Below are 27,410 nucleotides of genomic sequence, written 5' to 3' on the forward strand. Positions count from 1 at the left end.
GAAGGCTTTCTTATCTCTCCTTGCTATTCTTTGGAATTCTGCATTCAAATGGGTATTTCTTTCCTTTTCTCCTTTGCCTTTCACTTCTCTTCTTTTCACAGCTATTTGTAAGGCCTCTTCAGACAACTGTTTTGCCTTTTGGCACTTCTTTTTCTCAGAGATGGTCTTGATCTCTGCCTCCTGTACAATGTCACGAACCTCCGTCCACAGTTCTGCACGCACTGTATCAGGTCTGGCCCAGTAGCAGGTGGTTTTTCACACTGCTCACCATGCCTGATTATGAACTGAGATCTTGGGGCTGCCTCCAGCTTGGTGTGGGCCTTCCCATTGCTCATGCCGCTGGCCAAGCCTGAACATCGCAGCCCCACCTCTTTGCTCCAGAGCAGAAGTGTGACAAACTCAGCACCATGCAGTCCGCCCAGGCAATAGAGCATGGTGTGGTCTGCAGCCCAGCAGAGAAGGCATGCCCAAACCTTGGCTAAGGAGGCTTCAGACTTTTAAAGGAGAGACGAGAAGCCCACGATTAATATAAAATATCTGCATTTCCTAAACATAGCTGAGGCCAACAAGGCTGTCTAGGCACCGACTCCTTGGCTACCAGGTTGTGGCCTCAGGTCCAGCCTTGGTCCTGGTCAAACTCCAAATACTCCTGGGAGAGGGCCTTTGTATCTGTCTGAAGACATTTACCAGTAACATTCTAGCAAGAATGCCTGGGTTTCAATACCAGCTGCCTAACTGTAGGACCTTGGTCAAATTACTTACCCTGTCGGTGACTTCGTCTCCTCATCCATAAAATGGCAATACAACTTTTGCTGTAACCATCAGACTTACAACTACAATTGTTACTCCTTTAAAGAACGTTAAACATGCAGAAGGTCAGTCAATATAATGGTTAAGGGTAGACTCTGGGGTCAAGTAGAAGTCAGTTCAAACCCCACTCCTGCTGTTAACCTGCAGTCGACCTTGGGCAAAGCATGCAATCCTCTGAGCCTCTGTCCTCACGTGTAAAGGTGTGACTGGAAATCATTCTCGAGTGCATCGCATTGTTTTGAGGGTTCTTGATGTTGGTAAGTCACTAGCACAGAGCCTGGTGTAGGCTGAGTCCTCATTAAAAGGTGGGGGTTACCACACTGCAGGCTGGTGAGTGGAAAGAGCAGAGGTCTAGGAGGCAGAGGTGGGGGTCGGTGAGCCTGGGAACCGGGAGGCATGGGGGAGGGCGGGGGCAGGGGCAAAGAGCCAGCCCTCCTCCCCAGCTCAGCCCAAGGTTGCAAAGGAGGCCTTGCCATGCGCAGGCAGAAGCCAGAGAGACACAGCTGTCAAAACACAGTGAAGGAGAGGCAGGCCTTCCAGAACTGGAGGGGGTATGGGAATGGGCCCCGACCAGGGCCCTCTGCCACAGTGAGCCAAGGACACACTGAGAGGCGGAAGGAGACATCCTCACACATTCCTTCTCAGGAGGCTGCCGATAGGCCTGTCCCACCGGCCACATGCTTCCTCCCGGAGTCCCCGCCACCACGATGCCTCTGCTGAGAGAGCACTTGTGTCTCAGGGAACTACATTTCCCAGGCTCCCTTGCTCTCGGCCAATGGGAGGCCCCGATGGGGATCCGAAGAAGTGAGGCGGGGGAGAAACCAGGGTATTTCTCCTTCTCTCTCCGTGCTTCCAGGAACATCTCTGGCAGAGGCTTTGCCTTCCCTTGGTGGCTCTAACTCCCACCGGAAAGCCCCTCCCTCCGTGATCCTGGCTGCTTCTGGGCAGCTCCAGTGTCTGGCCCTGGTAACACTAGCTCCCATTGTCCCGCCGCCCCTAAATTGGCAGCAGCTTCTTGCAGTTGCTGATCTCTGGGTGGTCTCACCATCCCCTGCTTGTTGTCTCAGCTCTTCCGCTATCTATGTGGCCAAGTCCCAGGATGAAATTACCCCAGTCCTAAAGACCTAAGAGGTTCCTGTCTCCTGGCTGGACCTGGCTGGGGTGGTAGCTGATGCTTGACGTTTACCCATTATATGCAAATATGTGCAAAACTGTTCTCACCTCACCTTAATGGGTGGGCACGTTCTCTGAACCAGGGAATGAGTCAGATTCATGCCTACTTATTGCCAGGTCCAAAGCCTGCGTCTTTCCTAGTGAAGAATGACACCAGGGAATTTGCATGGAAGTTCTTGCTGCGTTTCTGTCTTGACACCACCATTCATCATACAGGTCATTTAATTCCTCTGAGCTTCAGTTTCCTCATCTGTAAAAGGCAGTACGTTATAGCATCTCCCTCCAAAGATCACTGTGAGGTTTAAATGAGATTAATGCCAAGACAGTTGGATGGCATTATCAACTCGATAGACATGAATTTGCGCAAACTCTGGGAGATAGTGAAGCACAGGGAGGCCTGGCGTGCTGCCGTCCATGGGGTCGCAAAGAGTCAGACACGACTGAGGGCCTGAACTGCACTGAATACTTCATGTATTCAGGCTCTTTGAACAGTGCCTACCGCGTAACAGCTCAAGAATCCAGAGCTCTAGTTACCGTTATGGTCACTCGTATCATTCCTCCAGCACCCAGACTCTGCTGACTTTCCGGTGTTGGGTGGAAGCATTAACAAAGAATGATTCAGTCAGTGGTGTCCCAAGGTGCAAGTGTGTGCTCTTACAAGCCCTTTGTGCATTCAGTGAGCAACCGTGAGGCACTTGTTTGTGCCAGACACTGGGCTTTCTGTGGAGGACCCAGAGGCCGAGACCCCATCCCTGCCCACACACCCCAGAGAGGCCACAGGACATGGGACAGGAGTTATAAGGGAAGGTGGCACGGGCACCATAAGCATGAAAGGTCCCAGGAAGAGCTGGTTTTCTCCTGTCACTAAGGGAATTGATGAGAGGCTTCCTGGAGTAGGTGGCATTTGGACTGTGCTTACTCTGTTGGGAATACGAGGCAGGGCGTAGCACCTAGGAGCACAGTTCAGCAGGCAGGGCACCTGTAGGGCTTGAAGCTTGAGTGAGTGGCCTTGGCTCACCCTGTACTCTTCCTGATCTCAGGACCCCTTCCTGTGACTTGGGGTCCCCAAGATCAATGGAGCAGGATGGTCAAGAACACGAGTTCTGAGACCATCCTGCCCAGGCCCCTCACCGGCTGGCACAGTAAGCTTGCCTGGGACTCAGATTCCCTGTACCTCCATCTTCATCATCTGTAAAATGAGCAATAGACCATCCCTGCCTTTCAGAGTCAGTGGGAGAACTGAACAGTTTAATATTGGTCCAGTACTTGTTGCCCTCACCCTCCAAATGGTACAGGAGGGGAGAATGCTTTCATGTCACCCAGTATCATGGGGCTTCTGAGCCCCTAACCACCTGGTTCTCCTCTCTGCCCTTAGCTGCCACCTTCATGGAGCACTGGAAGCGGAAACAGATGCGGCTCAATTACCGCTGGGACCTCACAGGCTTCGAGGAGGAGGAGGTGAGTGGGCTTAGCAGCTGCGCCCCCTGTGTCCTCCCCCACCCCGTTCCTTTCGGAAGGGGAGCTCACTAGGTCGTAAAGTCCAGGCGAGGCAGCTCCCTGTCTGTTTCTCAGTTCATGTCCCTGATGTCTGAATCCCCCGCGGTTGCCAGGGTGACTGCTCAGTGTCCGCTCTAGTGTTTTAAATCTCCATGCTCACACGGACACACCACCCAGAAATGTGGTCGGGGACGTAGGCCAAGGCTCACCACACTGATCTCATCCAGTCTGGGAGCTGCACCACGGGTCTGGGGAGGGGGTGGCTGCAACCCACGAGGTTGAGTCCCCAGAGGCAGCCATGAGCCTTCACCCTGAGTGCCAAACCTGCGATTCCCGGAGCCAGCTGTCAGCCTGCAGTCAGGCGTGGCCAAGATGTGGGGCTGATCCTTCACTGACAGAGGGAAGCCACGTGCTGGGCACCTTTGTGTGCCAGGAGAGGGGCATTCCAAGTTGAACGGCCACTGAAGTGGTGGGTGAGCCCCCTTCCCTGGGGTTGCTCAGGAGACGCTTTGCTGCTGCCCCATCCTGAATTGCCAGCTCCAGCAGAATCCCTGTGGGATGAGAGGGAATGAAAAGGAACAAGATCCCCCGAACAGGAGAGCCATTAGGTTTGGCCATGCTGACCATGGCTTCGTGTTACGGAATCTTTTGCTCAGCTCTTTTAAAAAGAAACCACTCGTGCATTTTCACTGTAATGTGAAAGCCTCTTTCATCATCTCTTTAAATATCTCTGTTACTATATTATATATTAATATATCCCTGTTATTATATATTGGACTTCCCTGTGGCTCAGACACTAAAGCGTCTGTCTACAATGCGGGAGACCCGGGTTCAATCCCTGGGTTGGGAAGATCTCCTGGAGAAGGAAATGGCAATCCACTCCAGTACTATTGCCTGGAAAATCCCATGGACAGAGGATCCTGGTAGGCTACAGTCCATGGGGTCACAAAGAGTCGGACACAACCGAGCGACTTCACTTCACATATATTAGGCCTTCCTGGTGGCTCAGATGGTAGAGAGTCTGCCTGCAGTGTGGGAGACTCCGGTTCGAATCCTGGGTCAGAAAAATCCCCTGGAGAAGGAAATGGCAACCCACTCCAGTATCCTTGCCAGGAAAATTCCATGGACGCAGGAGCCTGGCAGGCTACAGTCCATGGGGTTACAAAGAGTCGGACACAACTGAGCGACTTCACTCATTATTGTATGTCCCCACACACGTGCCACCTCCAGGACTGAGTTGGTAGATCACTCTTCAGTCAACTGTGTAGCTGTGTGGGTTCTGAGCTGACAGACACGGGCGCTAGTTTGCTGGAAGAGGCACCAGCTTCGTGGTGCCAAGATGACCTCCAGGACCAGGTTGTCCTGTTTCAGCATCACCCTTGCTGTGTGACCTGGGGCAAGTTGCTTACCCTTTCTGTGCCTCATGTCCTCACAAACAGGGGTGGAAGAGTAGAGTTTGAGGGGGTCTTGGTAGGTCAGCAGGTACAGAGCACTTTGAGGGGGGTCCGACAGCTGTGAGTGCCCCCAGCTGGCCTCCCGCCTCCAGGTTCAGCCTCTTCCGGCAGCAGGTCTCATCCTGCTGTTTCACAAACGGCGGGGCCAAGGCTGACAGGCCAGCGAGACACGGGTCTCCTTAGGTGCAGAGATAGGCATGGGACAGGTGCTCCATCCCCCGTGGAGGGCCCCAGGTCAGCTCTCTGCCAGAGCAGATTCAATAGATTCAAATAGGGTTAGTGTCATCTTACTAATTTGGGATAGACTGAGAATGTGCTTTTCATGACATCCTTGGGGTTGGGACAGTTCAACCTGTTGGGAACCTGTCCCATGAAGTCTTCACCCTGATGACTCAGGCACTAGGTAGTGGGGTGGTGATCAGAGTGGTGGACGTGGGCCCCGAGGGGCGTGAATGAGTCCCCGAGAGTGAGCCCCCCACACTGGGTAGGGCCTCTTCTGGGGCTGGTCACCTGAGACAGAGGGCTAGCCCCTCCATGACATGAACCCCAAGTGTCTGCTCTCGGAGCAGAAGGAAGCCTGTGCCCAGCCATCTGGCCTGAGTCTCCTCCCCTGAGTCTAAGACAGTTCAGCCCAGCACACCATCAGGAACGCCTAGAACACTCCACCTGCAGAAACAGTAACACACGCAGTCACCCTAGGGTGGCATCAGCCTTTGGCAAGCTCTCCTTGTCCACCCATGTCCATCTGCCTTCATCCCACTTTTTTAAGACTATCACCTCTAAGAGGACTTTTTTCTTAAAAAAAAAAACACAAGTAATGAAATCTTTTTGTTTTTGTTTTACATTTCTGGTTCCCGGAAGGAGGCTGTCAAGGTTTGGAATTTTTTGTCACTCGTCTGTCTCCTGGGAAAGGGACCTTCTGGCACACCTGCTCTATCTGTTTCTGCTGAGTGGGTCCCCGTACCTCTTCCACGGCGGGCAGGGGTCTCTGCTTCCTCCCCCACCTCCGGGTCTCTCTTAACCCCTGTTCTTCTGTTCCAGTGCCCTTCGCTGACCTGCTCTGGGCTCCCCTGAGGCCCGGTGCCTCTGGTCTGCCCACGCTTGCTGACACTTAACTGCCATCTCTTCTGACCCCGCGGCTCCTGATGGGATGTCCCCAGGGGCCAGTTCACGGCTGGGTGTTCAGAGTGGGCTGCAGGACAGGCTGTAGCCTAGCGCAGACTGACCCACCTCCAGGACCACGGAGCCTGACTCTGTGGCCTTCCCAGTGGGCTGGGCTTCCCAACAAGGGGGAGAAACCTGGATGAACCTCATTCAGGGAGCTCTGAATGGGAAATGGTGCAAACAGGAACTGGCCCCAACGGGTACCCCGAGGGAATGGCAGGGGTGAATTTGCCACACGTGCTCCTGTTAAGGGTCGCAGACTCGCAGTTCACAAGACTCCTCGCTGACTTGGTTTCTTTCACAGGACCATCCCAGAGCCGAATATGAAGCCCGAGTTCTGGAGAAGTCTCTTAGGAAAGAATCCAAAAACAAAGAGGTATGGTGGCCGCTGCCAGTTGCCTTTCCCAGCAGTGAAGCATTGTATGTCCATCAGCATTACAGGCCAGGGGTCAGCACATGCTGTGCTGATGGAGGGGGCGGCCCCCAGATAGGGGCAGAGAGTACATGTTCAGGCCCTCCCTGCCTCTGTCACAGCGACGCTGCCATTGTGGGGGGAGAACGACCATAGGCAACAGGTGAAATGTGTCTGGCCGTGTTCCAATAAAACTTTATTTATAAAAACAGGCAGGGGTTGGGGGGAGATTTGCCAAACCCTGCCAGAGGTCAGCCTCCCCCTGCTGTCCTGAGGGTGACCTCAAACTTCAGCCAACACCTCAACATCAAGAAAACCAAGTGGTTTTGCAGCTTTTCTTGCTCTGGATGGTCTTGTCCAGCCCTCATGCTCTGCATTGACTGATGGATGGAAGGGTTTGCCCCAACAGGGCCCCTGAGCGGATGGCCAGCTCCTTGCCTCACGCGTAGAGGCCGAGAACGAGAAAGCAGTGTTTTTGTGATCCTCCTGAGGCCGCCACCTTTCCTTAGTCTGCGATAAATGCCCTCCCTTCTCCCCAGAACCTCTCGTTTAAATTGGCAGTCACGTTCACAGTCATGCTCTCACGGCCCTCTAGGGATGCTCGGCTGTTCTTTGTATCGGAGGGTATTTTTTTATATGACATGGGGCAAGAGCCCCCAGGCCCTTGTCAACCTCTCCCTGAGGCTGGAAGGTCAGTCGCTGTAGGGACGGGAACAAGGGCAGAGTGGTCTTTCCAGACCCTGGCGTTCCTTGGCCTCTGGGAGCGACCAGCGCAAACCCCTGCCTTTGTCTTTTCTTACCATTGTGTTCCATGGACAGAGTTGCTGGTACAACGTGGCCAGGGGTTCCAGTTACCACAATCCCCCCACAGGGGGTGGGCAAAGTGGATGCAGCATAACCTGTTCTCAGACCCCAGCTCCCATAGCAGAAAGAGAGCCCAGCTCAGCCCCCCGCAGCCAGAAAGCGGGTGCACGTCCTTGAACTCAGAGTCCAAGCGGGACCGGGGGTGCAGAGGAAATAACCACAAAAGCATGAGCCTTCACCATGATGAGGAGACCGTCTTTTCATTTAACCCATCGGAACGTCTGCCCATTGCGTGCCCGTTGCCCTTGGAGCAGCCGCCTTGTGCCTTTGACCCCACAGCTCCGTCAGCGCCCTCTCCCCAGGCTGCGGCTCCCCTCCTAAAGGGAGAGGCGTAGGTGCTGCTCCTCTGAAGCCCCCAGGCCTCCGCTGAGGGCCATTGCACCCCACCTGAGGTGTGCCATCTGCACCCCCAGGCAGCCCACCCCACAGTTCTACGGCGGCCCCTCCTAGTGTGAGCGAGGATGAGGTTGCACCTCTTCCTAAGGGAAAAGGGGCTTAGCGGCCCACATCACATCCACTGAAGTCAGAGGCTCCCCCAAACCCGAGCTCTGCGCCGTGCCGGGAGCACTGCCCCAATTCCCTGTCACCTGGCTTTTGGCTTGGACCCGAGCTCTCTGACCACAAGAGCAGGAAAGGTTGGGGTTCATTTTCGCCGGCCTCCGATGGTGACCTCAGGCCCTGAAGGCCTCCAGGGGGCCATACCCTTGATTTTTTTCCACCGTTTCACTGTCTCCCAACTTAATGGTTTTAATTTTTTCCCCTGACTATGGCACCAAATTCGTTTAGGGGGAAAATAAGAGATCCCCCCTTTCATGGGTGTTAGGATGCAGAGTGTGGCTTCCTGCACGTCGGTGTCAAATGCGCAGGGTAACCCGCGTCTGCATAAGATGCACCGTCTGAACTACGGTCGCCGTCTGGCGAGGGGGCCCCGCGGAACCCGCCAAGCTTCCAGGCTGTTTCCACTACCTCACTGCAGCCTCTGTTTTAGAATGGGCTTCCCAGGTGGCACTAGTGGGAGAGAACCCACCTGCCAATACAGGGGATGCGGGTTCGAGCCCTGGCTTGGGAAAATCCGCTGGAGGAGGACACGGCAACCCACTCTAGTGTTCTTGCCTGGAGAAGCCTTTGGACGGAGGAGCCTGGCAGGCTACGGTCCACAGGGTCACAGAGTGGGTCACGACTGAAGTGACTTAGCATGCACACGCTCTTTCAGAATGTGGATCTCTGCCGTCCCCGATGGGTTTAAGACGCCCAGAGCCTGACTCAGCCCCAGCAGCCACACAGCCAGGGAGGCACTGGCTTCCCCGGGGGGCAACGGGGACCTGGGCCGCGGTCTCACCCCACGGTGCTCTCTTGTTCCCTCCACCCGCCCCAGAAGCGCCGGCACCTTCCGGAGGAGCCCACAAACAAGTGGAGGCAGAGGGTTAAGACCGCCATGGCGGGGGTGAAATTGGTACATGTCGTGTCATCGGGCGTCGCGCGTCTTCAGTGTGTGCAGATGAACCAAAGTTCATTGTGTCTCCTCAGCCGACTCTTGACTGCTGTATTATCGTGTTAACATCCACATCCACGCTCCTTTGCCTTCCTCCGCACCCTCGGGCTGTGACGTGTCGAGGTGTCTCTGCATGGCCATTGTGGGGTCGTGGGCGGGAGCTCGGCTGTCTCTGGGGCTTGTGAATCGTGCCTGCCACAGCTGCCTGCCAGCGGTCCCTGGTCTCATTAACATGCATGCCACCTTCCCTGGAATGCGTGGCCTCGGGGGTCAGGCCTGCCAGCATTCTTTGACCTCATCCATGCATTTTTTTTTTTTTTTGGCGTTAAAGATCCACCCCATTCTAGAAACATCCCAGGTTAGTGACAAGCATCTATTTCAGTCCCTCCAGACTCCGCAGTCCCTGCGCCAGAGCCTTTGGGGCCGTGTGTCCCCACCGACCGCCGTTGCTACGCGGCGGGCAGCGTTTGAACTCGTAGTGCTGGTGGCTTGTCTCAACTTGCTCTGCAAAGGAAAATAACTATTATGGTCTGGGTGGCGGAGGAAAACAGCTTAGATCTTCTTGCCGTGCAGATGAGACTTTCAGCCAGGAGACGGAGGCCGGGCTTCTCCCGGAATGGGGGGAGGCAGTCTGAGCGTCTCAATTAGAAAAGCCTCTGGCGCCATCACACCTTGTACAGAGAAGACTCACATTTGTAGACAAGTATTTTTCCTGTCATTTCATAGCATCCTTTCATCAGGGATAAAGCCTGGATGTTTGCATTCATTCATCACCTGCAGGGTTTTTGTGTTTTCCCACCGTGTTTCTGTGGTCCACGTTGTTCACGCCCACACTCACATGTGCGCGTGCACACACACACACTCACACACCACACCTGTCCACCAGGATGGTCCCCACTGCTGACCCAGCCCTGTTTCGTGTTGTAGACGGACAAGGTGAAGCTGACCTGGAGAGACCGGTTCCCCGCCTACTTCACCAATTTGGTCTCTATCATCTTCATGGTGAGTCCCGGGAGGCCGAGGGGGACCGTGTACCAAGGCAGGCGGCGTTTACCTGGATGGGGTCAGCCGTCCACGTGGCAGTTGTCTTCATCCCAGGCAGGCAGGGGTGGGGGGATTCCACCCTAAAATGGGAAGGGGCCAGGGTTCTACAGTGACCCCCGGGGCTCCCTACACCTGGGGGATAGTCCCTGACACACATCTTTTGTTCTGAGAGTGACACATGTAGGTAACTTGTCATTCACACCCAGGAGTTCACAGGTATTATTCAGGACAAAACGGAGGGGTTTTAAAGAAGGCCACGAAATGAATAATATAGAGACAGGACAACAGTCAGGACTGGTCCGTGATGCCGGATTCATCCGGACCCTGTGGGTTTGAATAAACCAGCAACACATGGCCAGCTCTCTTTGGAGGCTTTAACGCCCAGGTGATTGGGCCACGTCCCTGGAAGGCCTCAGCCCATGTTCCCCAACAGGTCAGCGCCAGCTGTGGTCTCTGTAGAAATGACCATCCCCTCATCCATCCCTGGAATTTTAGGTTAGGGTCTTAGCCCCTGACCCTGTGGGGGGCCCTCATGGCCGCTGTGGACCGAAGGTTGGGCTGTGCCCAGTGGCCTGAGGGGCTCACACCCACCTGTCCCCACCCCCCCCCCCACCTGCTGGCGAGGACACAGAGGCCAGAGGTCTCTCCCTCTCCGCAGGCCGTATGCCAGGCTGGCCGTCCACCCTGAGGCCCTCGCTATTCTCCATGAACTTGGAGACATGCAGGTGGGCTTGTTTTTCCACTGGGTGTCAGGGGCGGCAGCTGAGGCCCTCTAAGCTGAGTAGTTAGAAGCAGAGCGAGGACTCGGCTTCCTCTCACAGTCTTGCACACTGTTGAGAAGGACATCGCTGATATGAAGAAACCCATAGTGGGGCCCCCAGGACTGTGGAGCCGCTGTGCGCAGGGCTCCTGGGCCTGCAGATGACTCCAGTGGCAGTGGGCCCAGCGCTGGGACACGTGTCCCAGACACACGAGTGGTGCTGAGGGCACCTAGGACAATGTGGGCCCTGCCCACAGCATTGCCAGAGCTCCCCAGCAGGGGACGGGGTACAGGAAATGGGACTCAGGCACCAAGGTTCAGCCCCTCCTGGCAGAGAAGAATCAGAAGGTCCAGCACAGGGATGGAGGAGGTGGGAGGCTGTGGGCTCTTCTGCACCACGGCAAGTTTGGACAGGGGCCCTCAGGTTACATGTCACTTCTGTGAATAGTCTTCAGGGAGTTTTGAGTTTCTCACGTAATAAGAATCAAGGTGTAGGCAGTGGAGGGCTGGCCCAGCACTTTCATGATTCCAACAGGCACTGACTTCTCTGGTCTCTGCCTGTATCCTCTTGGTCACAACATGACTGCCCCACCTCCAACATCACCTCCACTTTCCAGGCATAAAGGGGAAGAAGATGGATGCCAGTGGAGGCAGCCCCTCTTTGAAAGTGCTTTGCCACAGGGCTGCCCACACCTGTGCTTGCATTGTGCTGGCCAGCCCTGTCTACACAGAGACTGGGAAATGGGCACAGTGTCATTCCCAGCAAAGGCAGGATAGTGGTGAGGGAACCAGCAGACCTTGAGGGACTGGGGTCCCCATGACAGATGAATCAGTCTTGTCCTGGACACAGGAGCTTCATTCTCTGAACAAATAGCAGCTGACCACCTACCAGGTGCCCCCATGCTCCTGGTCCCGAAGGTGCCCATGTGAACACTGCATCCAAACCCCGGCCCTGAGGCCCTTTCATTCCAGAGCGGGCATTGCACCCAGGAGGGGACACCGCTATAGGGTGGTCATGGGGGGACACCAGCAGGGAAAGGGGCACCTTGCTGAGTCTCTGCAGGCCCAGTGCCCCGTCTACACCTCCACACAAGGCAGGAGGGGCATCTCCAAGCCCAGGGCAATGCTTCCCCTGGGCGTGGGGTGGGGCCTCTTGGCAGGGGCATGGGAGTTTCCAGGAAAGCCCTCATTCCGGGAGCTGGCAGGAGTGGTACCCACACCTCTCCACAGGGCAGCCCGTTCTTCGGGGTGTGGTGTGGGGTGCAGACGCTCCCTGGGCGGGTGTGGTCGCCATTCAGTTGCTCACAGGTGTGGGCAGCAGTGGAGTCACTAGCCGGAAATTTAAAATAGGAGCATCCTGAGATCCCCACCACTGTGGCCTTTCTCTGGGGTGAAGCAGGCAGAGCCCTGCCAAGCTGCATCCTGGAGGCACACAGCGCAGCCCCTGCCCTCCAGGGCTGTCCTGGGAGCCACGAGGGGCCGTCTCGGCAAGGGCAGGTCCCCTGCACACCCTCCATGAAAGGGAGACGCAGGGCCCAGGGTACGCAGAGGGCACGGTGCAGTTGGGCTTGGGTGACGGCCCTGCACAGCCGCCCTCCACCCTCAGGACTGCCTCAGGACTGGAATGCGCAGGCGTCCTCACCCTTAGGGCAGGACAGGGTGCAGACAGGGTCTTCCCAGGTGAGTCAGGGCTTTTGAGGGTAAGGAAGAGGAGTCTGGGCAGGCAGACAGACAGCTCCATGCAGAACAGACTCATCATCCTAGCCAGTGCCCACCCCTGTCTCTCAAGCAGCCGCCAGTCCAAGCTTTAGGAAACGTTCTGGGGCAACGGTGGGTTTGGCAAGATGGGGGATGAGCTGGAGGGGTGTGGAGGTCTTCTGGAGAGATCAGGAGAAGGGACCCCATCCATCTGACCCAGGCAGGCCTGCAGCACTGCCAGGGAGACCAGACCACCACATGCCCCACCTGCCTCCCACAACAGCATCGAGAATGTCACTGCTTCCACTCGGGGTCACCCAGGCTGGGGCAAAGCCCACCCCAGAGTCAGCCTGCCAGCGCACAAGCCAGTTACTGGGGTTGCAGCCATCCTCTTGGGGACAGTGGGCAAGGCAGTCCTGGTTCTCACAGCAGGCAGCTGCAGAGCCGTGCACTCCAGGCGTGGTGCACCCGCCAGGAAAGCCCCAGCTCGTGTGCTGGGTGACCTGGCCTGGTTACCCAACCTCTCTGAGCATCAGTCTCCTCTTCTGTAAAACAGAATCTGGCCCCTCACTCATCTGTGACATTAACACCAGTAAAGCCCTTGGCATCTAGTGGGTGACAAGAAACGCCTGTCATTGTTTTGAAGCTGAAGCGCTCCCAGGTGGGGGACAGCAGGGCCCAGGGAGCCAGAGGGTGTGGTCCAGCCGACGGTGTCCCTCCTCCCTCCACAGATTGCCGTGACGTTCGCCATCGTCCTCGGCGTCATCATCTACAGAATCTCCACGGCCGCTGCCTTGGCCATGAACTCCTCCCCGTCCGTGCGGTCCAACATCCGGGTCACGGTCACGGCCACTGCAGTCATCATCAACCTGGTGGTCATCATCCTCCTGGACGAGGTGTACGGCTGCATAGCCAGATGGCTCACCAAGATAGGTGAGCTCCCTGGCCGAGCCCCAGAGCCAGGCGGCCGCACATTGCCTGCCGTGGGGCCCTGGGCTGGTCGCTCAGCCCCTCTGATGGTCAAGTGAAGTGACCCGCCTGGACCAGGGCAGTGGCTCAGCGGCTTGCCTCTCACTCCCTCTAGAGGTTCCAAAGACGGAGAAGAGCTTTGAGGAGAGGCTGATCTTCAAGGCTTTCCTGCTCAAGTTCGTCAACTCCTACACCCCCATCTTCTACGTGGCTTTCTTCAAAGGCCGGTAGGGGCTGCTTTGGTGACTCAGACACACCGCCTTCCCTAGCTCGTGCCTGCCCGTCCGATAGAAGGCTTCCCGCCCCCCACCCCTGACTCCCTACAGGCAGGAGGCACCCAGGCCCAAGGCAGAGCAGTCAGTGAGCTCCAGCTGCTGCTGCAGTCGGGCAAAGGCCTGGCTCCTGCGGGGCCCCCAGGGGGCAGGGACCCTCGGGAGGAGGGACCCCAGGCGCTGGGGACTCCAGACAGCAGGGGCTCCAGGCAGCCAGTTCCAGGGGCTCCCACACTGGGGAGGTGAGGGCTGCCAGAGAAGGTATGAAAGGGCAGCCACTGGTGTTCTGGGCCAGTGGTGGAGTGAACCCCACACCCTGACCCTCTGGAGCTGTCCTGGATTTCTAGGGGCCTGTGGCCCACCCACCACGACTCCCCACTGTCCCCGCCCCCGCCAGAGCCTGGCTGGTCAGATCCCAGAACCCCTCCCAGAGTCTCCATCCTCAGCATCATGCGATTTACATCCCAGGGTCCCAGAGCTGGGCCAAGGTGCCCAGGCCCCCCTGAGAGCACCCGCAGCAATGGAGCAGGCTCTCAGACGACCCTCAGCCACACACCCCACAGGGAACTGAGAGGCAGCCTCTGGGACCAGCCCCACTCCGGCCTGTCTGCGGTCCCCAGCATGGCTGCGAGACCCTGCTGTGGTGGGCATGACAACATCTGGGCTCAGACTCCTTTGCCTTTGCCTTCTCCCCTCCTGGGCTCCCTTCCCTCCATCCACCCTTCGGCTTCTTGGTTTCCTGTTGAAGCCACGTCTTCTTACCCACCTGCAGGCTTGGGAATCACATGAATATTCAACCAACAGAAAGCCACTGTGGTCGGTTCTTAGATGAAGCGGGCAGGGAGAAAGCCTGTGAGACCCTAGCGCTCCGACCTGGGGACCCACGACGCGGCCCAGCTCCCACCTTCAGGGCCTCCCAGGGCCCACTCGGCCCTCTCTAACTGACCCCCATCATTGCAGGTTTGTCGGACGCCCGGGCGACTATGTGTACATTTTCCGATCTTTCCGGATGGAAGAGGTAGGTCCTGCTCTGCTTTCTCACCTCTGTTCACACAGCACACCTCAGTTCCCAGCCCGCGAGACCCCTGCTCTGTTATCCAGCTGCTGGGGTGGGCTTTAGTCTTCTGTGGCGTGTCCATATAGTGTCACCTTAAAAGTAGAATGTCTCTTCAGGGTCATGGAAACCAAAAAAATTACACCCTTTTCTTTCCTTCTTCTTCTTTTTCTGTAAGACCTTGAATGTTTTTCTCTTTGGTTATGGTGGACTAGTGAGAAAAAAAAAAAAAAAACTCAATTACAGTTCTTTTACCTCAACACTGAAATGCTCATCTCTTGCCCCACCAATCATAATGCTGGTGGTCTTTGGCTTCTGCTCAGCCGCTCAGCCACTGTGAGTCTAGTGTGTGCGTCTGAGTCCTGGCCCCCAAACTTGTTCCACTGGCTCCATCAGACCAAGCCAGACTTCAAGGCCCATCTCAGGTCTCACGCGAACTACTCGGCTTTTGCAATTCCCAGAATAATTCATTTTATTGAGAAAGAAAGGCCTTCCTGATAAGATCGTGTGAAACGGTGGAGAGGATTAGGTACTGGGTGACCTGGCTGCCTGGGGTGAAGTCGAGAGCTTCAGCCAGCTGAGTGCTGGCCCCAACATTCCAAGGCCTCATCCGCAGTAACGGATGTTTGTGAAAAGCCCTCCAAGCACACCCCCACTGCCTGACGCATCTTTTACGTAGGGCGACACCCTGTCAAGCTCTCTAACTCTTGGAGAAGCCAGGGGAAATGTCTTCGTGAAATAGAATAAAGCATGTGAAGTCGCTCAGTCGTGTCCGACTCTTTGTGACCCCATGGACTGTGGCCCACCAGGCTTCTCTGTCCATGGGATTCTCCAGACAAGAATACTAGAGTAGGTTGCCATTTCCTTCTCCAGGGGATCTTCCCAACCCAGGGATCGAACCCAGGTCTCCCTCATTGGAGACAGATACTTTAACCTCTGCGCCATCAGGAAAGCCGAATAAAGTGTAGAGCACCTTTATTTTTTTAATGAGATGGTGGCTCTTCCAGATAAATTTTTTGGCAATTTTTGGTATATGAAGTTTGGCCCAGGACTCAAAGAGGGTCACCTGTGCCCTGGAATGTCACCCAGGGTCCCTTAGTTCCCACCACTTGGACAAGTTAAGCTTCTGTCTGCCTGCTTACGCCCCCGCCCCCACCAGCCTATGGCGGTACAAGCCCCCCGGGGACAGGGCTTTAGGCCTAACGGGTGGCCGGCTGCCTCACCGTGTGGCTTCCCAGCTGCACGGGCCCCAGCCTGTGAGACCGCTGCCCACCCCCTGCCGATGGGCTCTGTCTCCAGGCCTGGGTCCAGCCCGGACAGCCTGTCGGTCAGGCTGTACTAACCCCAGGGGCCACTGTCACAAGACGCCATAGACCAGGTCTCTTAAGGCGGCAGTTTTAAGCTCTCACAGTTCTGGAAGCCAGAGTCCAAAATCACAGTGTCAGCAGGGTTGTGCCCCTTCCGAAGGTTCTAGGGAGGGTTCCTCCAGGCCTCTCCCAGCTCTCTCTGCCACTGACCGTCTTCGATGTCCCTGTGCCGATGGACGTGCCTCTCCAGTCTCTGCCTCCATCTCAGGGGGCCTCCTCCCCCCGCTCCCGTACGCTCATGCGTTTTCTGTTCTTCAAAGGACACCGGCCACTGGAGCAGGGCCCACCCTATACCATCACAACTGCGTCTTCCCTCAGTCACGTCTGCAAAGACCCTGCTAACAAGTGAGGTCCTGCTGTGAGGCTCCAGGGGCCAGGACATGGAGGACACAGCTCAGCCCCGGGGCCGAGGGCTGGCCTCCCCTCGAAGGGGCTGGGCGGGCCGGTGGGTGCTGATGCGACCCTCTCTTGCAGTGCGCCCCGGGGGGCTGCCTGATGGAACTCTGCATCCAGCTGAGCATCATCATGCTGGGGAAGCAGCTGATCCAGAACAACCTGTTTGAGATCGGCATCCCGTGAGTAGCCCCTGGCCTCGGGCCTCAGCGGGCACAGGCGCGGGGCAGGCCTCCCAGTGGTCTGGGCGGCAGGCGACGTGGGGCCTGGACCAGCCAGGGTGGGGCACCAGAAACAGGGAGGTGGTGAGAACCCGGGGAAGATGGGCAGGAGCGACTGCCTGGTGGACGAGGAAAGGGACAAGGCCAGGTGACACCTCCTCTCCCAAATGGCCAAGGGTGCAGGATACAGGTTGTTTTTGTTCAGTCGCTCGGTTGTGTCTGACTCTTTTTGACTCCATGGACTGCAGCACGCAGGGCTTCCCCGTCCTCTACCGTCTCCTGGAGATTGCTCAAACTCCTGTCCATTGAGTCAGTGATGCCATCCCACCGTCTCGTCCTCTGTCATCCCCTTCTCCTCCAGCCCTTAATCTTTCCTGGCATCAGTGTCTTTTTCGACTCACTGGAAAAGGATATAGATAAGTGCCCCCAAATCCAAGTGCCAGCCCCCGTGGTCCAAGGCATCCAAGTCTGCTCAGGCCCATCCAGACCCCTGATACCTTGGGGCCCTCCCCCGTCTCCTTTTCCTTCTGTCAGGGGTCTCCAACCTCAGAGCCAAGGACTGGTACCTCCTGTCAGATCAGCAGCAGCTGAAATTAGAAATAAAATGCACAATAAATATAATGCACTTGAATTGTCCCGAAACCACCTCCAGTCTGGGAAAAAATCATCCTCCACAAAACCAGTCCCTGGTGCCAAAAAGTCTGGGTACCACTGCTCATGTCACAAACGAAGCGGTGAGGCTTGCCCTCCGCGTGCCCCCGGGGGGAGAGGGCAAAGGAGCCAGCCCGTCAACAGAGTGGTCACTGCAGACACGTCAGTTCAGGCTTTAAAACAGCCTGGAGGGGCCACCCCCAAGCCCGCCTTCCTGGGAGCCTGACCGAGGCGACGCCTTGCGTCCTCCAGGAAAATGAAGAAGTTCATCCGCTATCTGAGGCTGAAGCACCAGAGCCCCTCGGACCACGACGAGCACGCGAAGAAGAAGCAGCGGTACGAGGTGGACTACACGCTGGAGCCCTTCGCGGGCCTTACCCCGGAGTACATGGAGATGAGTGAGTAACGGGGGGGCCCTCCTGCGGCGGAGCAGGGTGGACACGGGCCAGCGGCCCCCCAGGGCTCCAGGGGACACCCCTAGGACTGAGCCGTGTCGCCTGCAGCTGTGTCTCAGGACGGGCGGTGCCCAGGGTGGCCCAAGAGTCCCGGGACTGGGGCAAGAGAGAGAGCCAGCCAGCCGAGGCCACATGGCAGCCACATGGGGCCTCCCGGCCACCACCTCCCCCCTCCCCTCCCCTACTGGGCTGCGCTGGCCTTCCTGCTGTTGTTGCTGCTGTTGTTCATTCACTGGTGTCTAACTCTTGGTGAGCCCATGGACTGTAGCCCACCAGGCTCCTCTGCCTGTAGGATTTCCCAGGCAAGAACACTGGAGTGGGCTGTCATTTCCTTCTCCGGGGCGTCTTCCCAACCCAGGGACGGAACCCACATCTCCTGCGTTGCAGGCGGGTTCTCTGCTGCTGAGCCACCAGGGAAGCCCTCTCCTGTTACACAAATGCGTAGAAGTCATTTGAGCAGAAGCCTACCTCAGGGCCTTTGCACCAGCTGCGTCCTGCCTGGAATTTGCTCCCCTGGTGCATCACTCACTCCTTTCCTCCAGGGCTCTGCTCAGAACGTCCCCGCCAGAGGGGTCTTCCCACAGTGTGTGACGGGGCAGCCCAGCCCTGCTCTCTGATTCTCCCCACAGCTGACATCTCTAGTCCCTGGCACTCTCTCGCTCCCCCTCTGTCTGTCTCTCCTGTGGAACTGACGCTCTGTGAAAGCCGGCCTTTGGGTTCTTTTTCCTCTTCACTGCTGTACCCCCTGCACCTAGAACAGGTCCAGGTATACAGTGGGTGTTCAGTGCCTGCTCACTGAATGAACGGACAGCGAGACTCATGTAGAGGGGTTCCCAAGTGTCGTGCCCCCTGACCACCCTGGATAGCTTAAGTGCCGGTTCCCGAGGCCCATTCCCAGTCTGTTGGGGTGGGACCCAGGACTCTGCATTTTAACAGGCACCTGGGCGAGCCAGCCAGGGACTGCTCTGCAGGGAGAGGTGGGTGGGGCCGGGCGGCCTTGGAGCGCAGGAGCGGTTCCGTTTAGTAGTAGGCACACTAGTCCCGTGGGCAGTCACTGAGTCACTCCCAGCTTCTCAGATGACAGTGCAGAAACAGCCCTGAGACTCCAAACAAGGAGACCACGTGGGGTCCAGTGGAGTCCTCCGTTTTGTCCCAGAATCGACTCTGGGCTGAACCAGAGGCAGGCGGGCAGCTCCCTGCCCTGCGGGCACCGCCCACCCACCCAGGCCTGCCCCCTGCCTGCCTGTTGACACTCATCCTGGGGTCTTGGAGGAGGGTCTCCACTGCCGGCCAATTGACCCCGTGGGAGATGGACACAGAGAACTGCAGCCTGTGATCAACCGGGAGACAGCGGTCGGTCGTTTCCCCAGATTTCCACTTTCCTGGCGGCTGGAGAGTTCAGGGTCCTCTGGGGGTTGATGAAATGAAATTCCTGGAACAGGCCCCCCCGCCTTGCCCATCAGGGAGCAGCCCACCCCATGCCCACGGGTCTCCGCCTCCAGGCTGACTCGGCTGGGATGGCGCGGAAGAAAGTCAAGTCCCTTCTGGGCCTGACTGGCCCTCTCCCCCGCCCCACCCGCACCTCCACAGCTCTCCCCCAGCCTGTCTGTTTAACATGAGGCAGTGTCACTCCGGAGGTCAGAGAACGTGCAGCCTTAGGGCTGAGTGGCCCCTGGCCCCCCAGGGGGCCTCCGTCACCTCCACCATCTGCAGAGGCTTCAGACAAGACCACTGCCCCAAAGCATCCCACAGAGCCCCTGTGGGGCGCGAGGGGCCAGCGACCCCATGCCAGGATGAAGCCTCACACAAAGCCCCACCCGCCCACCCACTAACAATGGCCACACTCAGCCTGCCAGCCCTGGTGACGTTCTGCCGGCTTCCTTGTTTACCGCCTGGCACCGAGCACCCTTGGACAGCGTCTGGCTGTACAATCCCTGAACCCGCTTCCCCCATTTGCTTCCATTCAGCAACCTTTTCCTGACCTCCCCGGGAGCTGGGCCTCTGTGGGCTAGAACCTCGGAGGCCAAAGTTGCCCCAGAGTCGGCTGGTTGATGATGAAGATGAAAGATAGAGGGAACAAGGCAGAGGAGCAGGATTGTCCGGGACAGTGGACGGTGGGCCCCCGCTGGCTCCCCAAGGCCCGATGGAGTGGACGCTAAGGGCTGTTGGAGGCGCACTGATGCTGGTGGGCCCCCCAGGTCCTAGAAGGCATTTGGGCCCTTTCCCCGCCCAAACACAGAGTGACTGAGTCTGGGCTTTTGTGCTCACAGGCACTCTTTCCCCATCACTGGTAAATTTTTTCATGATCAGACTATAAGTGAGTACACGCCCATTATTCAAGACGTAATGTGAAGGTTCAGAACCCGCCTCCTGGCCTGGGGTCACCCAGGGCCGCAGGGCCCATGCCGAGATCCCCTCTTACACATGGGAGGCAGGGCGCCCTCTGGCCCAGGGCGAGTGTCCCGCTGCGCTGGGCCGGGGGCCGCACGTGCTGACCGCCGCCCCTCTCTGCAGTCATCCAGTTCGGCTTCGTCACGCTGTTTGTCGCGTCCTTCCCGCTGGCCCCGCTCTTCGCGCTCCTGAACAACATCATTGAGATCCGCCTGGACGCCAAAAAGTTCGTCACTGAGCTCCGAAGGCCAGTGGCCGTCAGAGCCAAGGACATCGGTGAGTGCCTGGGCCCTGGGAGCAGAGACCCTGGGTTTGGGGAAAGGATCGCACTCCCCGGAAGCCAGAGGCACAGCTGGCCAAGTGGGACCCCGACTCCTCACTGCACCTGCCCTGGAAGGAGACTCAGACACGAGGCAGGGGTGGGGAGATGCAGGACTCCAGCCCCTCTGCACCCCACCGGACCCCCCAACTCCTGAGATGTGCAGGCCACAGAGAACGTTAGGGAACCCTGACCTCCCAACTCCTAAGATGTATGGGCCATGGAGAACATTAGGGAAACCTGACCACCCAGTATTAGGGAACCCCGACCCCCCAACTCCTGAGATGTCCGGGCCACAGAGAACATTAGGGAACCCCAACCCCCCAGCTCCTGAGATGTGCGGGCCACAGAGAACATTAGGGAAGAGCTCAGGTCTCGGATAACTAGGGGCCTCCCCAACCTGCTGCTCCAGCCGGTTCATGAGATGCATTTTCTCTGCTGGTCCCCAGCACCCCTGCCCCACCCCGAACGTCTGTGTGGGCCCAGAGCACAGAGCCAGAGCACCGGGGAAGACGGCGTTCACGCCCAGCAAGTGTCTTCCTACACACACAGGGTGTCACGTAGTCATTTAACACTCACCAGAGAGATGAAGGAGGGGGCCCCCCTTCTACCGATGAAAGAAGAGCGTTGTGTGACCTGCCTGGCGGGTCAGGGTCAAGAGCAGCCTGGGCCTTTTAACCCCAAGTCACTAAGGCACTGGGAGCTGTGGGACTGTACACTGAACATCAGGCATAACTTTCGAATAGTCAGAGACCTTAAAAATGGAGCCAGCTTCCTTGTGCAGTGGTGAGCTCCCTACCACCAAAGGCATGTAAGCAGACGAGGGTGCCCATCTGTCCAGGAGTGGGGGGATCTAGTGGGCGGGGCTCAGAGACCCACGCGTGCCTTGGCCAGAGCCAGCCCTCGTCAGCAAGGACAATGCCCATCTTATCTTAAACAGAATCACCTTAAACCAGGATTCAATTTTCAGGGTGAAAACAAAAAAGTCTTTATTGGAACTTTGTCTTGAAATGAGATGGAAAATTACAGAATGTATTCTTTTTATTTCCTATTGAATACAATTTTAGTTAGAACAGCACCTGTGCCAGTTCTGTGCTGGTTCCCAAACAAACAAGATTGAGTTGTGTGTTAGGGGTGTTCTCTGTCATTCTACCAAATTAAGGACTGCACACCAGGGAGACAGATCTTTGGGCTGGACCTTTACGTTAGTTGCTCAGTTGTGTCCAACTTTTCGCAACCGTGTGGACTGTAGCCCGCCAGGCTACTCTGTTCATGGAATTCTCCAGGCAAGAATACTGGAGTGGGTTGCCATTCCCTTCTCCAGGAGATCTTCCAACCCCAGGGACTGAACTCAGGTCGCCTGCATAGCAGGCAGACTCTTTACTGTCTAGCCCAAACGTAATCCTGCAAACATGCAGGGCCATCATCACTCCTTCCAAAAGCTTCTGCTGCCCTTGGCATTAGGTCATCGCATCCCAGGCCAGGGCCTCCTTGGCCAGTGCTCCATCCTTGGAGTGGCCCCCACCAACTGATGGTGCCAGGCCCACCAATTCTCCACCATCAGTCCCCGATCCGCCTGGAATTCTGCTTTACACAGTGCACCTTCTCAGGTCGTACCAGAAGAAATTGCCATTTTCACAATTCAAACACGCTCAGATATCGGTGATTTCACCTGGTTCACATTTGTGCCTTGGGATCCATGGTGTGACCTGCCGAGCTCAAGCTTAAGAGGGTCCAGGAACACTTGCTGTTCCACCAGGAGGGACATCTGAGCTCAGCTCCCATACAGAGGTCATCGCCCTGCGTTTTGACACTTGAGTCTCCTTCCTGTCCGGGCGACCCGGACAACCAGTAAAGACTCAGCAAAGAGATGTCTTTTCCACCAGACTTTGTGGTTTTGAAAGATGTGAAAGGGTGTGAATTCTCTGGCTCCCGGGGTCCCTGATGCTGCCTCGCCTGTGGCTGTGGAGTGAGCCTCTGCCCCGCACACCTCGACTCTAAGGGCCCTGGGGCCTGGTAAGAGCCATCCAGAGCAGCGGGCTTGCCGCTGTGCTGGGTCAGAGCCCAGCTCACACTTCCATGCGGGGCGGGAGAGCAGATGTTCTCATCTCTGTGGGCTGTGAGGCGATGTGCAGAATTCTCACCGAAAGCTGAGGTTTCTCATGTGGCATCTTCTCATGAGGGTTCTTCCCTCCTGGGCCATCCAGACACAGGCCGGGCACTGCTCTGAGCCACCGGCTGGATCCACAGATCCTCCGACGACAGAGGATGAAATGGTTGGATGGCATCACTGACTCAATGGGCATGAGTTTGAGCAAACCCCGGGAGATGGGCTGCAGTCCATGGGGTCGAAAAGAGTTGGACACAACGGAGCGACTGAACAACGACCTTGAGATTGAGGTGCCGTGAAGCCAGGGCTCTCTGAAGTGCCCCATGCCCTGCTCTGAGGATGGCCCAGGGAGCCGTGTCTGATGTTGGACTTTCTCTGGGGCTTTTTGCTGTTGTGTCCCCGAGGAGCCTGGTGAGGACACTGGGGTGAATCCTCGGTCCCAATTTCCAGATAGGGAGACTGAGGCCAGGTGCTGAGCAGAGCTGAGCTGAAACCAGATTAGCTCAAGCCCTGAGCCCCTCCTGGCACACTTCCGTGAGGGCAGGCCTGCGGCATGGACGGGGCGGACACGGCAGCCTGCCAGGCGCACCCTGCACGGTCCTTGGGAATTCTGAGCCCACGCCCAGGGGCCGTGAAAGAGAGCGCTGCTCCTGCCCTGTCCTCCTTACAAAGGCCTGATTCTCGGGCGCCGGAGGCCCCAGGCAAGCCCACAGCGGCCACTGTTTGCTTTGGCATCCTGTGCCTGGCGGAGCCGCGGCCACGCCTCACTGCAGCACCCTAAACCCTGCAGCCCCCCGGGATGGAAGCGAGTCCCAGGACACCCCCCTCCCCGAGCCCTCCCGGGCCCTGGTGTCGTTCCAGCACCAGCAGGGCTTGGAGCACGTCCTCGGGGTCTCTGCTCACAGCTCCGCAACTCTGCTTACGGATCAGCTGCTGACTTCCTGGTTCCTGCCCCGTTGGTCGAAGCATAATCTGGGTTTGTTTATGGGCTCCTCCACCGTAACCTTTCCTTGAAGAGGCTTTTGTGCTCCTCCTGTGATCCGTGCGGGGCCCTGAAGGGACAGGGGCCGCCGCAGCCCCCATGACCCACACCCAGAGCGCCAGGAGCATGTGGAGGAAGCGCCAGTGCCGTCACTGCTCTGCTCGGCCTCGGAGAGGGAGGCGTGGCGGGTCGCTGAGGGCACCCCGCCCCGTGCGCACGTGGGCGCCGGCTGCAGCCTCCTAGGCCTGACCTTTCACCCAGGGCCAGCATCTTCCTCCTCTCGGGCTCACTCTTCAGAGCCTCCCAGGTGAGAAACCCTTCCTGCGTTCAGCTCCTGGGAGCTGCAAGTCAGCAGGCACATCCCAATACCTCCCTAGACTGTTCTCCGGAACCAGGCTCAGCATTGAAGAAGGAGACAGGTGAAATGAGACGGAGCCCTGCGAGATGTCGTAAGGAGGCTGAGATTCGTCCGAGGCAGCTCCAGCCCCTTGTGCTTTCCTAGAGGTCATCAGGACAGTGGTTCTTATGCGGCATGCGTTCGAATAATCCAGCGGGTCAAGACTCCAGCAGACACCAATCCTGTGGGCTGGGCCCAGCGTCCTGGAGCCCAGGGTTCTGGGGTGGGGGGTCACACAGAGAACCATCGGCCTGGGGATAGAGACACTGCAGGATGTGTCGGGCAGCCTCAGTCTCCCGCCGTGGAGCGCTCTCTCTGGCCCAGCCATCTCCCCCGTGCCATCCCCATTTCCTGCTGTCACCTCTCTCAGCTCATTGACAGACTCGTTTCCTCCTGCTGGGCTCAGGATCCACCTCCCAAGGGAGCCCCTGCCCGGAGACCTCAACTTGCCGGACTGGCCAGCACTCCAGCACCCTACTTGGAATTCTCAAGCTCAGATTGTGCGGGACCCTGTGAATGAGTGGACAGGAGTGCCTGATCTTGGGCCCTTGAAACACTCCGCCCTTGGAGGGTTTTCTTCTCCAGGCTTTAGTAGGGTCTGGGTTTGGGTAAATGTGATTCTTGAAGTCACTGGTGGTGATCAAGGGCGTTGCCTTGGTACAGAGAGAGCTGCAATCCGTGGTGTGGCCTGAAGGGGGCGCCACTGCCAGCCGCCACCAGCTGTGGTCATGGAGATGCCAGCTGGGAGCTGAGGCTCTTGCAGAAGCAGCTAGTCTAAATTTTTTAAAAAACACATCATCCCAATTTGTATACACCCATTGACATTGTGGGGCTTCCCTGCTGGCTCAGTGGTAAAGAACCCGCCTGCCAATGCAGGAGACGTAGCTTCTATCCCTGGGTCCGGAAGATCCCCTGGAGAAGGAAATGGCAACCCACTCTAGTGTTCTTGCCTGGAGAATCCCACGGACAGAGGAGCCTGGTGGGCTACAGTCCACGGGGTCGCAAAGAGTCGGACACGGCTAAAGGAGTAAGCAACAGCAACAGCATTTTTCAAGCAGCAGGCAAGATTGATGAAACTCCCCCGCACCTGGATGTGGCAGCCTCTGTTTGGGCATGAAGAGTCTGGTTGGACGGACTTTCTACACTCATATAGCCACTCAGCAAACACTTACCCATTGCTAATGCTGAAGCTCCAATACTTTGGCTACCTGATGTGAAGAGCCAACTCATTGGAAAAAGACTCTGATGCTGGGAAAGACTAAGGGCAGGAGGAGAAGGGGGCAACAGAGGATGAGATGCTTGGGTGGCATCACCTGCTCAAAGGATGTGAGTTTGAGCAAGCTCTGGAAAAGTTTGGAAACTCTCCCAGACAAACCTAGACAGCATATTAAAAAGCAGAGACATCACTTTGCCAACAAAGGTCCATATTTGGGGCACTGGAAATGCTTGCCCTTCTGGAGTGGTCCCTGGCCAGGGCTGGGAAGCTGCCCTTACACCTGCCCTCAGGGGCTGGGTCTGAGCCGGTGGTTTCCCAATTCTGGGGCACATGGGCCTGAGCTCCTGCTGTCTCTGCCGACCATTAGCATGCACCCCTCAAATGGGCGCTCACTGCAAGGGCAGGAACACCCATGCGCAGCCTTATGGGCCCTGGATGGAGAGCCCCCCACCCTGCCACTGTCCCCACCAGCCCTTTCTGTTGTCACCATCTCAGATCTGGCTCCAGGCAGGGGAAGAGGGTGAGTGGGACAGAGTTTCCGCCCCACGTCTGCAATGATGTGTTCCTGGCCTGATAAGATGCCATCAGGGTGGGGACAGGGGTGGCCAGGGATGCTGGGCCCCTTTCCAGGAGCCATAGCCTTGGGGCCCTAAGGAGCGGGGCCGACTCTGGGCCCTCAGGCTTCCTTCCTGGGCCTCCTGATTCTCGTCTCTGCTGGGAGCGAGGCCAGTGGGGCAGCTGGCGATGCTCCAAGTGCTGTGAGGTCATCCACACTCCCCTGTGACTGGGTACAGCCCCACGTCTCCTGCTGATGGACCAAGGGGGTGTCCAGACGGGCATGGTTTGTACCTCACTGCTGCCCAGTCATGTTACCCAAGATGTGCTCCTGGCCACACTGGCTAGGAGGCCCTGGCCTGGCTTGCCATCTGACCTGTCCCTAACCATGGTTTCTCTAGCACCATTGCTGCTCAGTCACTCAGTCGTCTCCGAATCCGCAACCCCGTGGCCTGCAGCACGCCAGGCTTCCCTGTCCTTCACCATCTCCCAGAGTTTGCTCAAACTCATGTCCATTGAGTTGCCGATGCTATCTAACCGTCTCATCCTCTGTCATCCCCTTCTCCTTTTGCCTTCAATCTTTCCCAACATCAAGCTCTTTTCTAGCGAGTCGGCTCTTCTCATCAGGTGGCCAAAGTACTGGAAATTCACCTTCAGCTTCAGCATCAGTCCTTCCAATGAATATTCAGGACTCATCTCCTTCAGAATGGACTGGTTGGATCTCCTTGCACTCCAAGGGACTCTCAAGAGTCTTCTCCAACACCACAGTTCAAACGCATCAATTCTTTAGTGCTCAGCCTTCTTTATGGTCCAAGTCTCACAGCCATACATGACCACAGGAAATAGCCTGGCCTTGACTGGACGGACCTTTGTTGGCAAAGTAGTCTCTCTGCTCTTTAACACGCTGCCTGGGTTTGCCAGCACTTTCCTTCCGAAGAGCAGGCACTGCTGGCACTAGGGCTATGTAGAAGTTTCTGGACACCAAATTTTGTGGCTTCCGTCTCTAATTACTGCTGCATGGACGCTTTGGGGAGGGGGAAGCTACGTCTAAATTGATTCTTTGTCTCTCTAGAAAAAACAGTCAGTAGTTTACACAGCTTGACGGCAGATTGTTCAGAACCAGGAACCAGGTGTTTCTAAGCATCCCTCTGAGAATCTAGTTGGCTTACAAACAGACACTGAGCCAGTACAAGCCATGGGCTCTGCGGTTCACCAGGTTGCCCCAGGCCCTCCCCAGACGACTCCCAGTTACCACGGGTCTGACCTGTGCCACAAGAGGGCCAGACCGGCCCCTGAGAGGGCCAGCCTGCCGCGGGCTTGCTCAAGTTACTAAGAGCCCTGGCAAAGAGGGTCTTGAACCTGTGCTTTTTGGCCCCTCCCCCAGGAATCTGGTACAATATCCTCAGAGGCGTCGGGAAGCTTGCCGTCATCATCAACGTAAGTGACCTGGGGACTGCAACTGGCTGAGCTGCTGCACAGATGGGGGGCCCTTCCGGGAAGCTGGTCTCTGCCTGCAGCCTCGGGCAGCCCCACTGAGAGAGCGCCTCCTGGTTCTACTGAGGAGTGGGGCGAGTTCCAGCTGGGAATGACACAGCTCCTCAGCCGCGCCCCACAACCCAGGCAACACCCTCCACTGTGCCCACCTGGGCCTCTAAGTGCCCTTTCTCCCCAGAGTCCTGAGAGAAGGAGA

General features: G+C 57.2%; 1 protein-coding gene across 1 annotated transcript in view; it reads left to right on the top strand.

Annotated features, from left to right (window-relative positions):
• The window catches only part of ANO1 (anoctamin 1), a 95,452-nt gene that overhangs the window by 58,808 nt on the left and 9,234 nt on the right, over positions 1 to 27,410 (top strand). Inside the window, exons 12-23 of the mRNA XM_052661864.1 lie at positions 3,359 to 3,441; positions 5,796 to 5,807; positions 6,403 to 6,474; positions 8,750 to 8,827; positions 9,794 to 9,868; positions 13,100 to 13,301; positions 13,453 to 13,564; positions 14,570 to 14,627; positions 16,505 to 16,605; positions 17,548 to 17,693; positions 20,265 to 20,417; positions 27,105 to 27,157. Coding sequence (XP_052517824.1) covers positions 3,359 to 3,441; positions 5,796 to 5,807; positions 6,403 to 6,474; positions 8,750 to 8,827; positions 9,794 to 9,868; positions 13,100 to 13,301; positions 13,453 to 13,564; positions 14,570 to 14,627; positions 16,505 to 16,605; positions 17,548 to 17,693; positions 20,265 to 20,417; positions 27,105 to 27,157 — 1,145 coding nt within the window. The remainder of the gene's footprint in view (positions 1 to 3,358; positions 3,442 to 5,795; positions 5,808 to 6,402; positions 6,475 to 8,749; positions 8,828 to 9,793; positions 9,869 to 13,099; positions 13,302 to 13,452; positions 13,565 to 14,569; positions 14,628 to 16,504; positions 16,606 to 17,547; positions 17,694 to 20,264; positions 20,418 to 27,104; positions 27,158 to 27,410) is intronic.

The sequence above is a fragment of the Budorcas taxicolor genome, chromosome 25 (genome assembly GCF_023091745.1).
Source record: "Budorcas taxicolor isolate Tak-1 chromosome 25, Takin1.1, whole genome shotgun sequence".
NCBI classification, from domain to species: Eukaryota; Metazoa; Chordata; class Mammalia; order Artiodactyla; family Bovidae; genus Budorcas; species Budorcas taxicolor.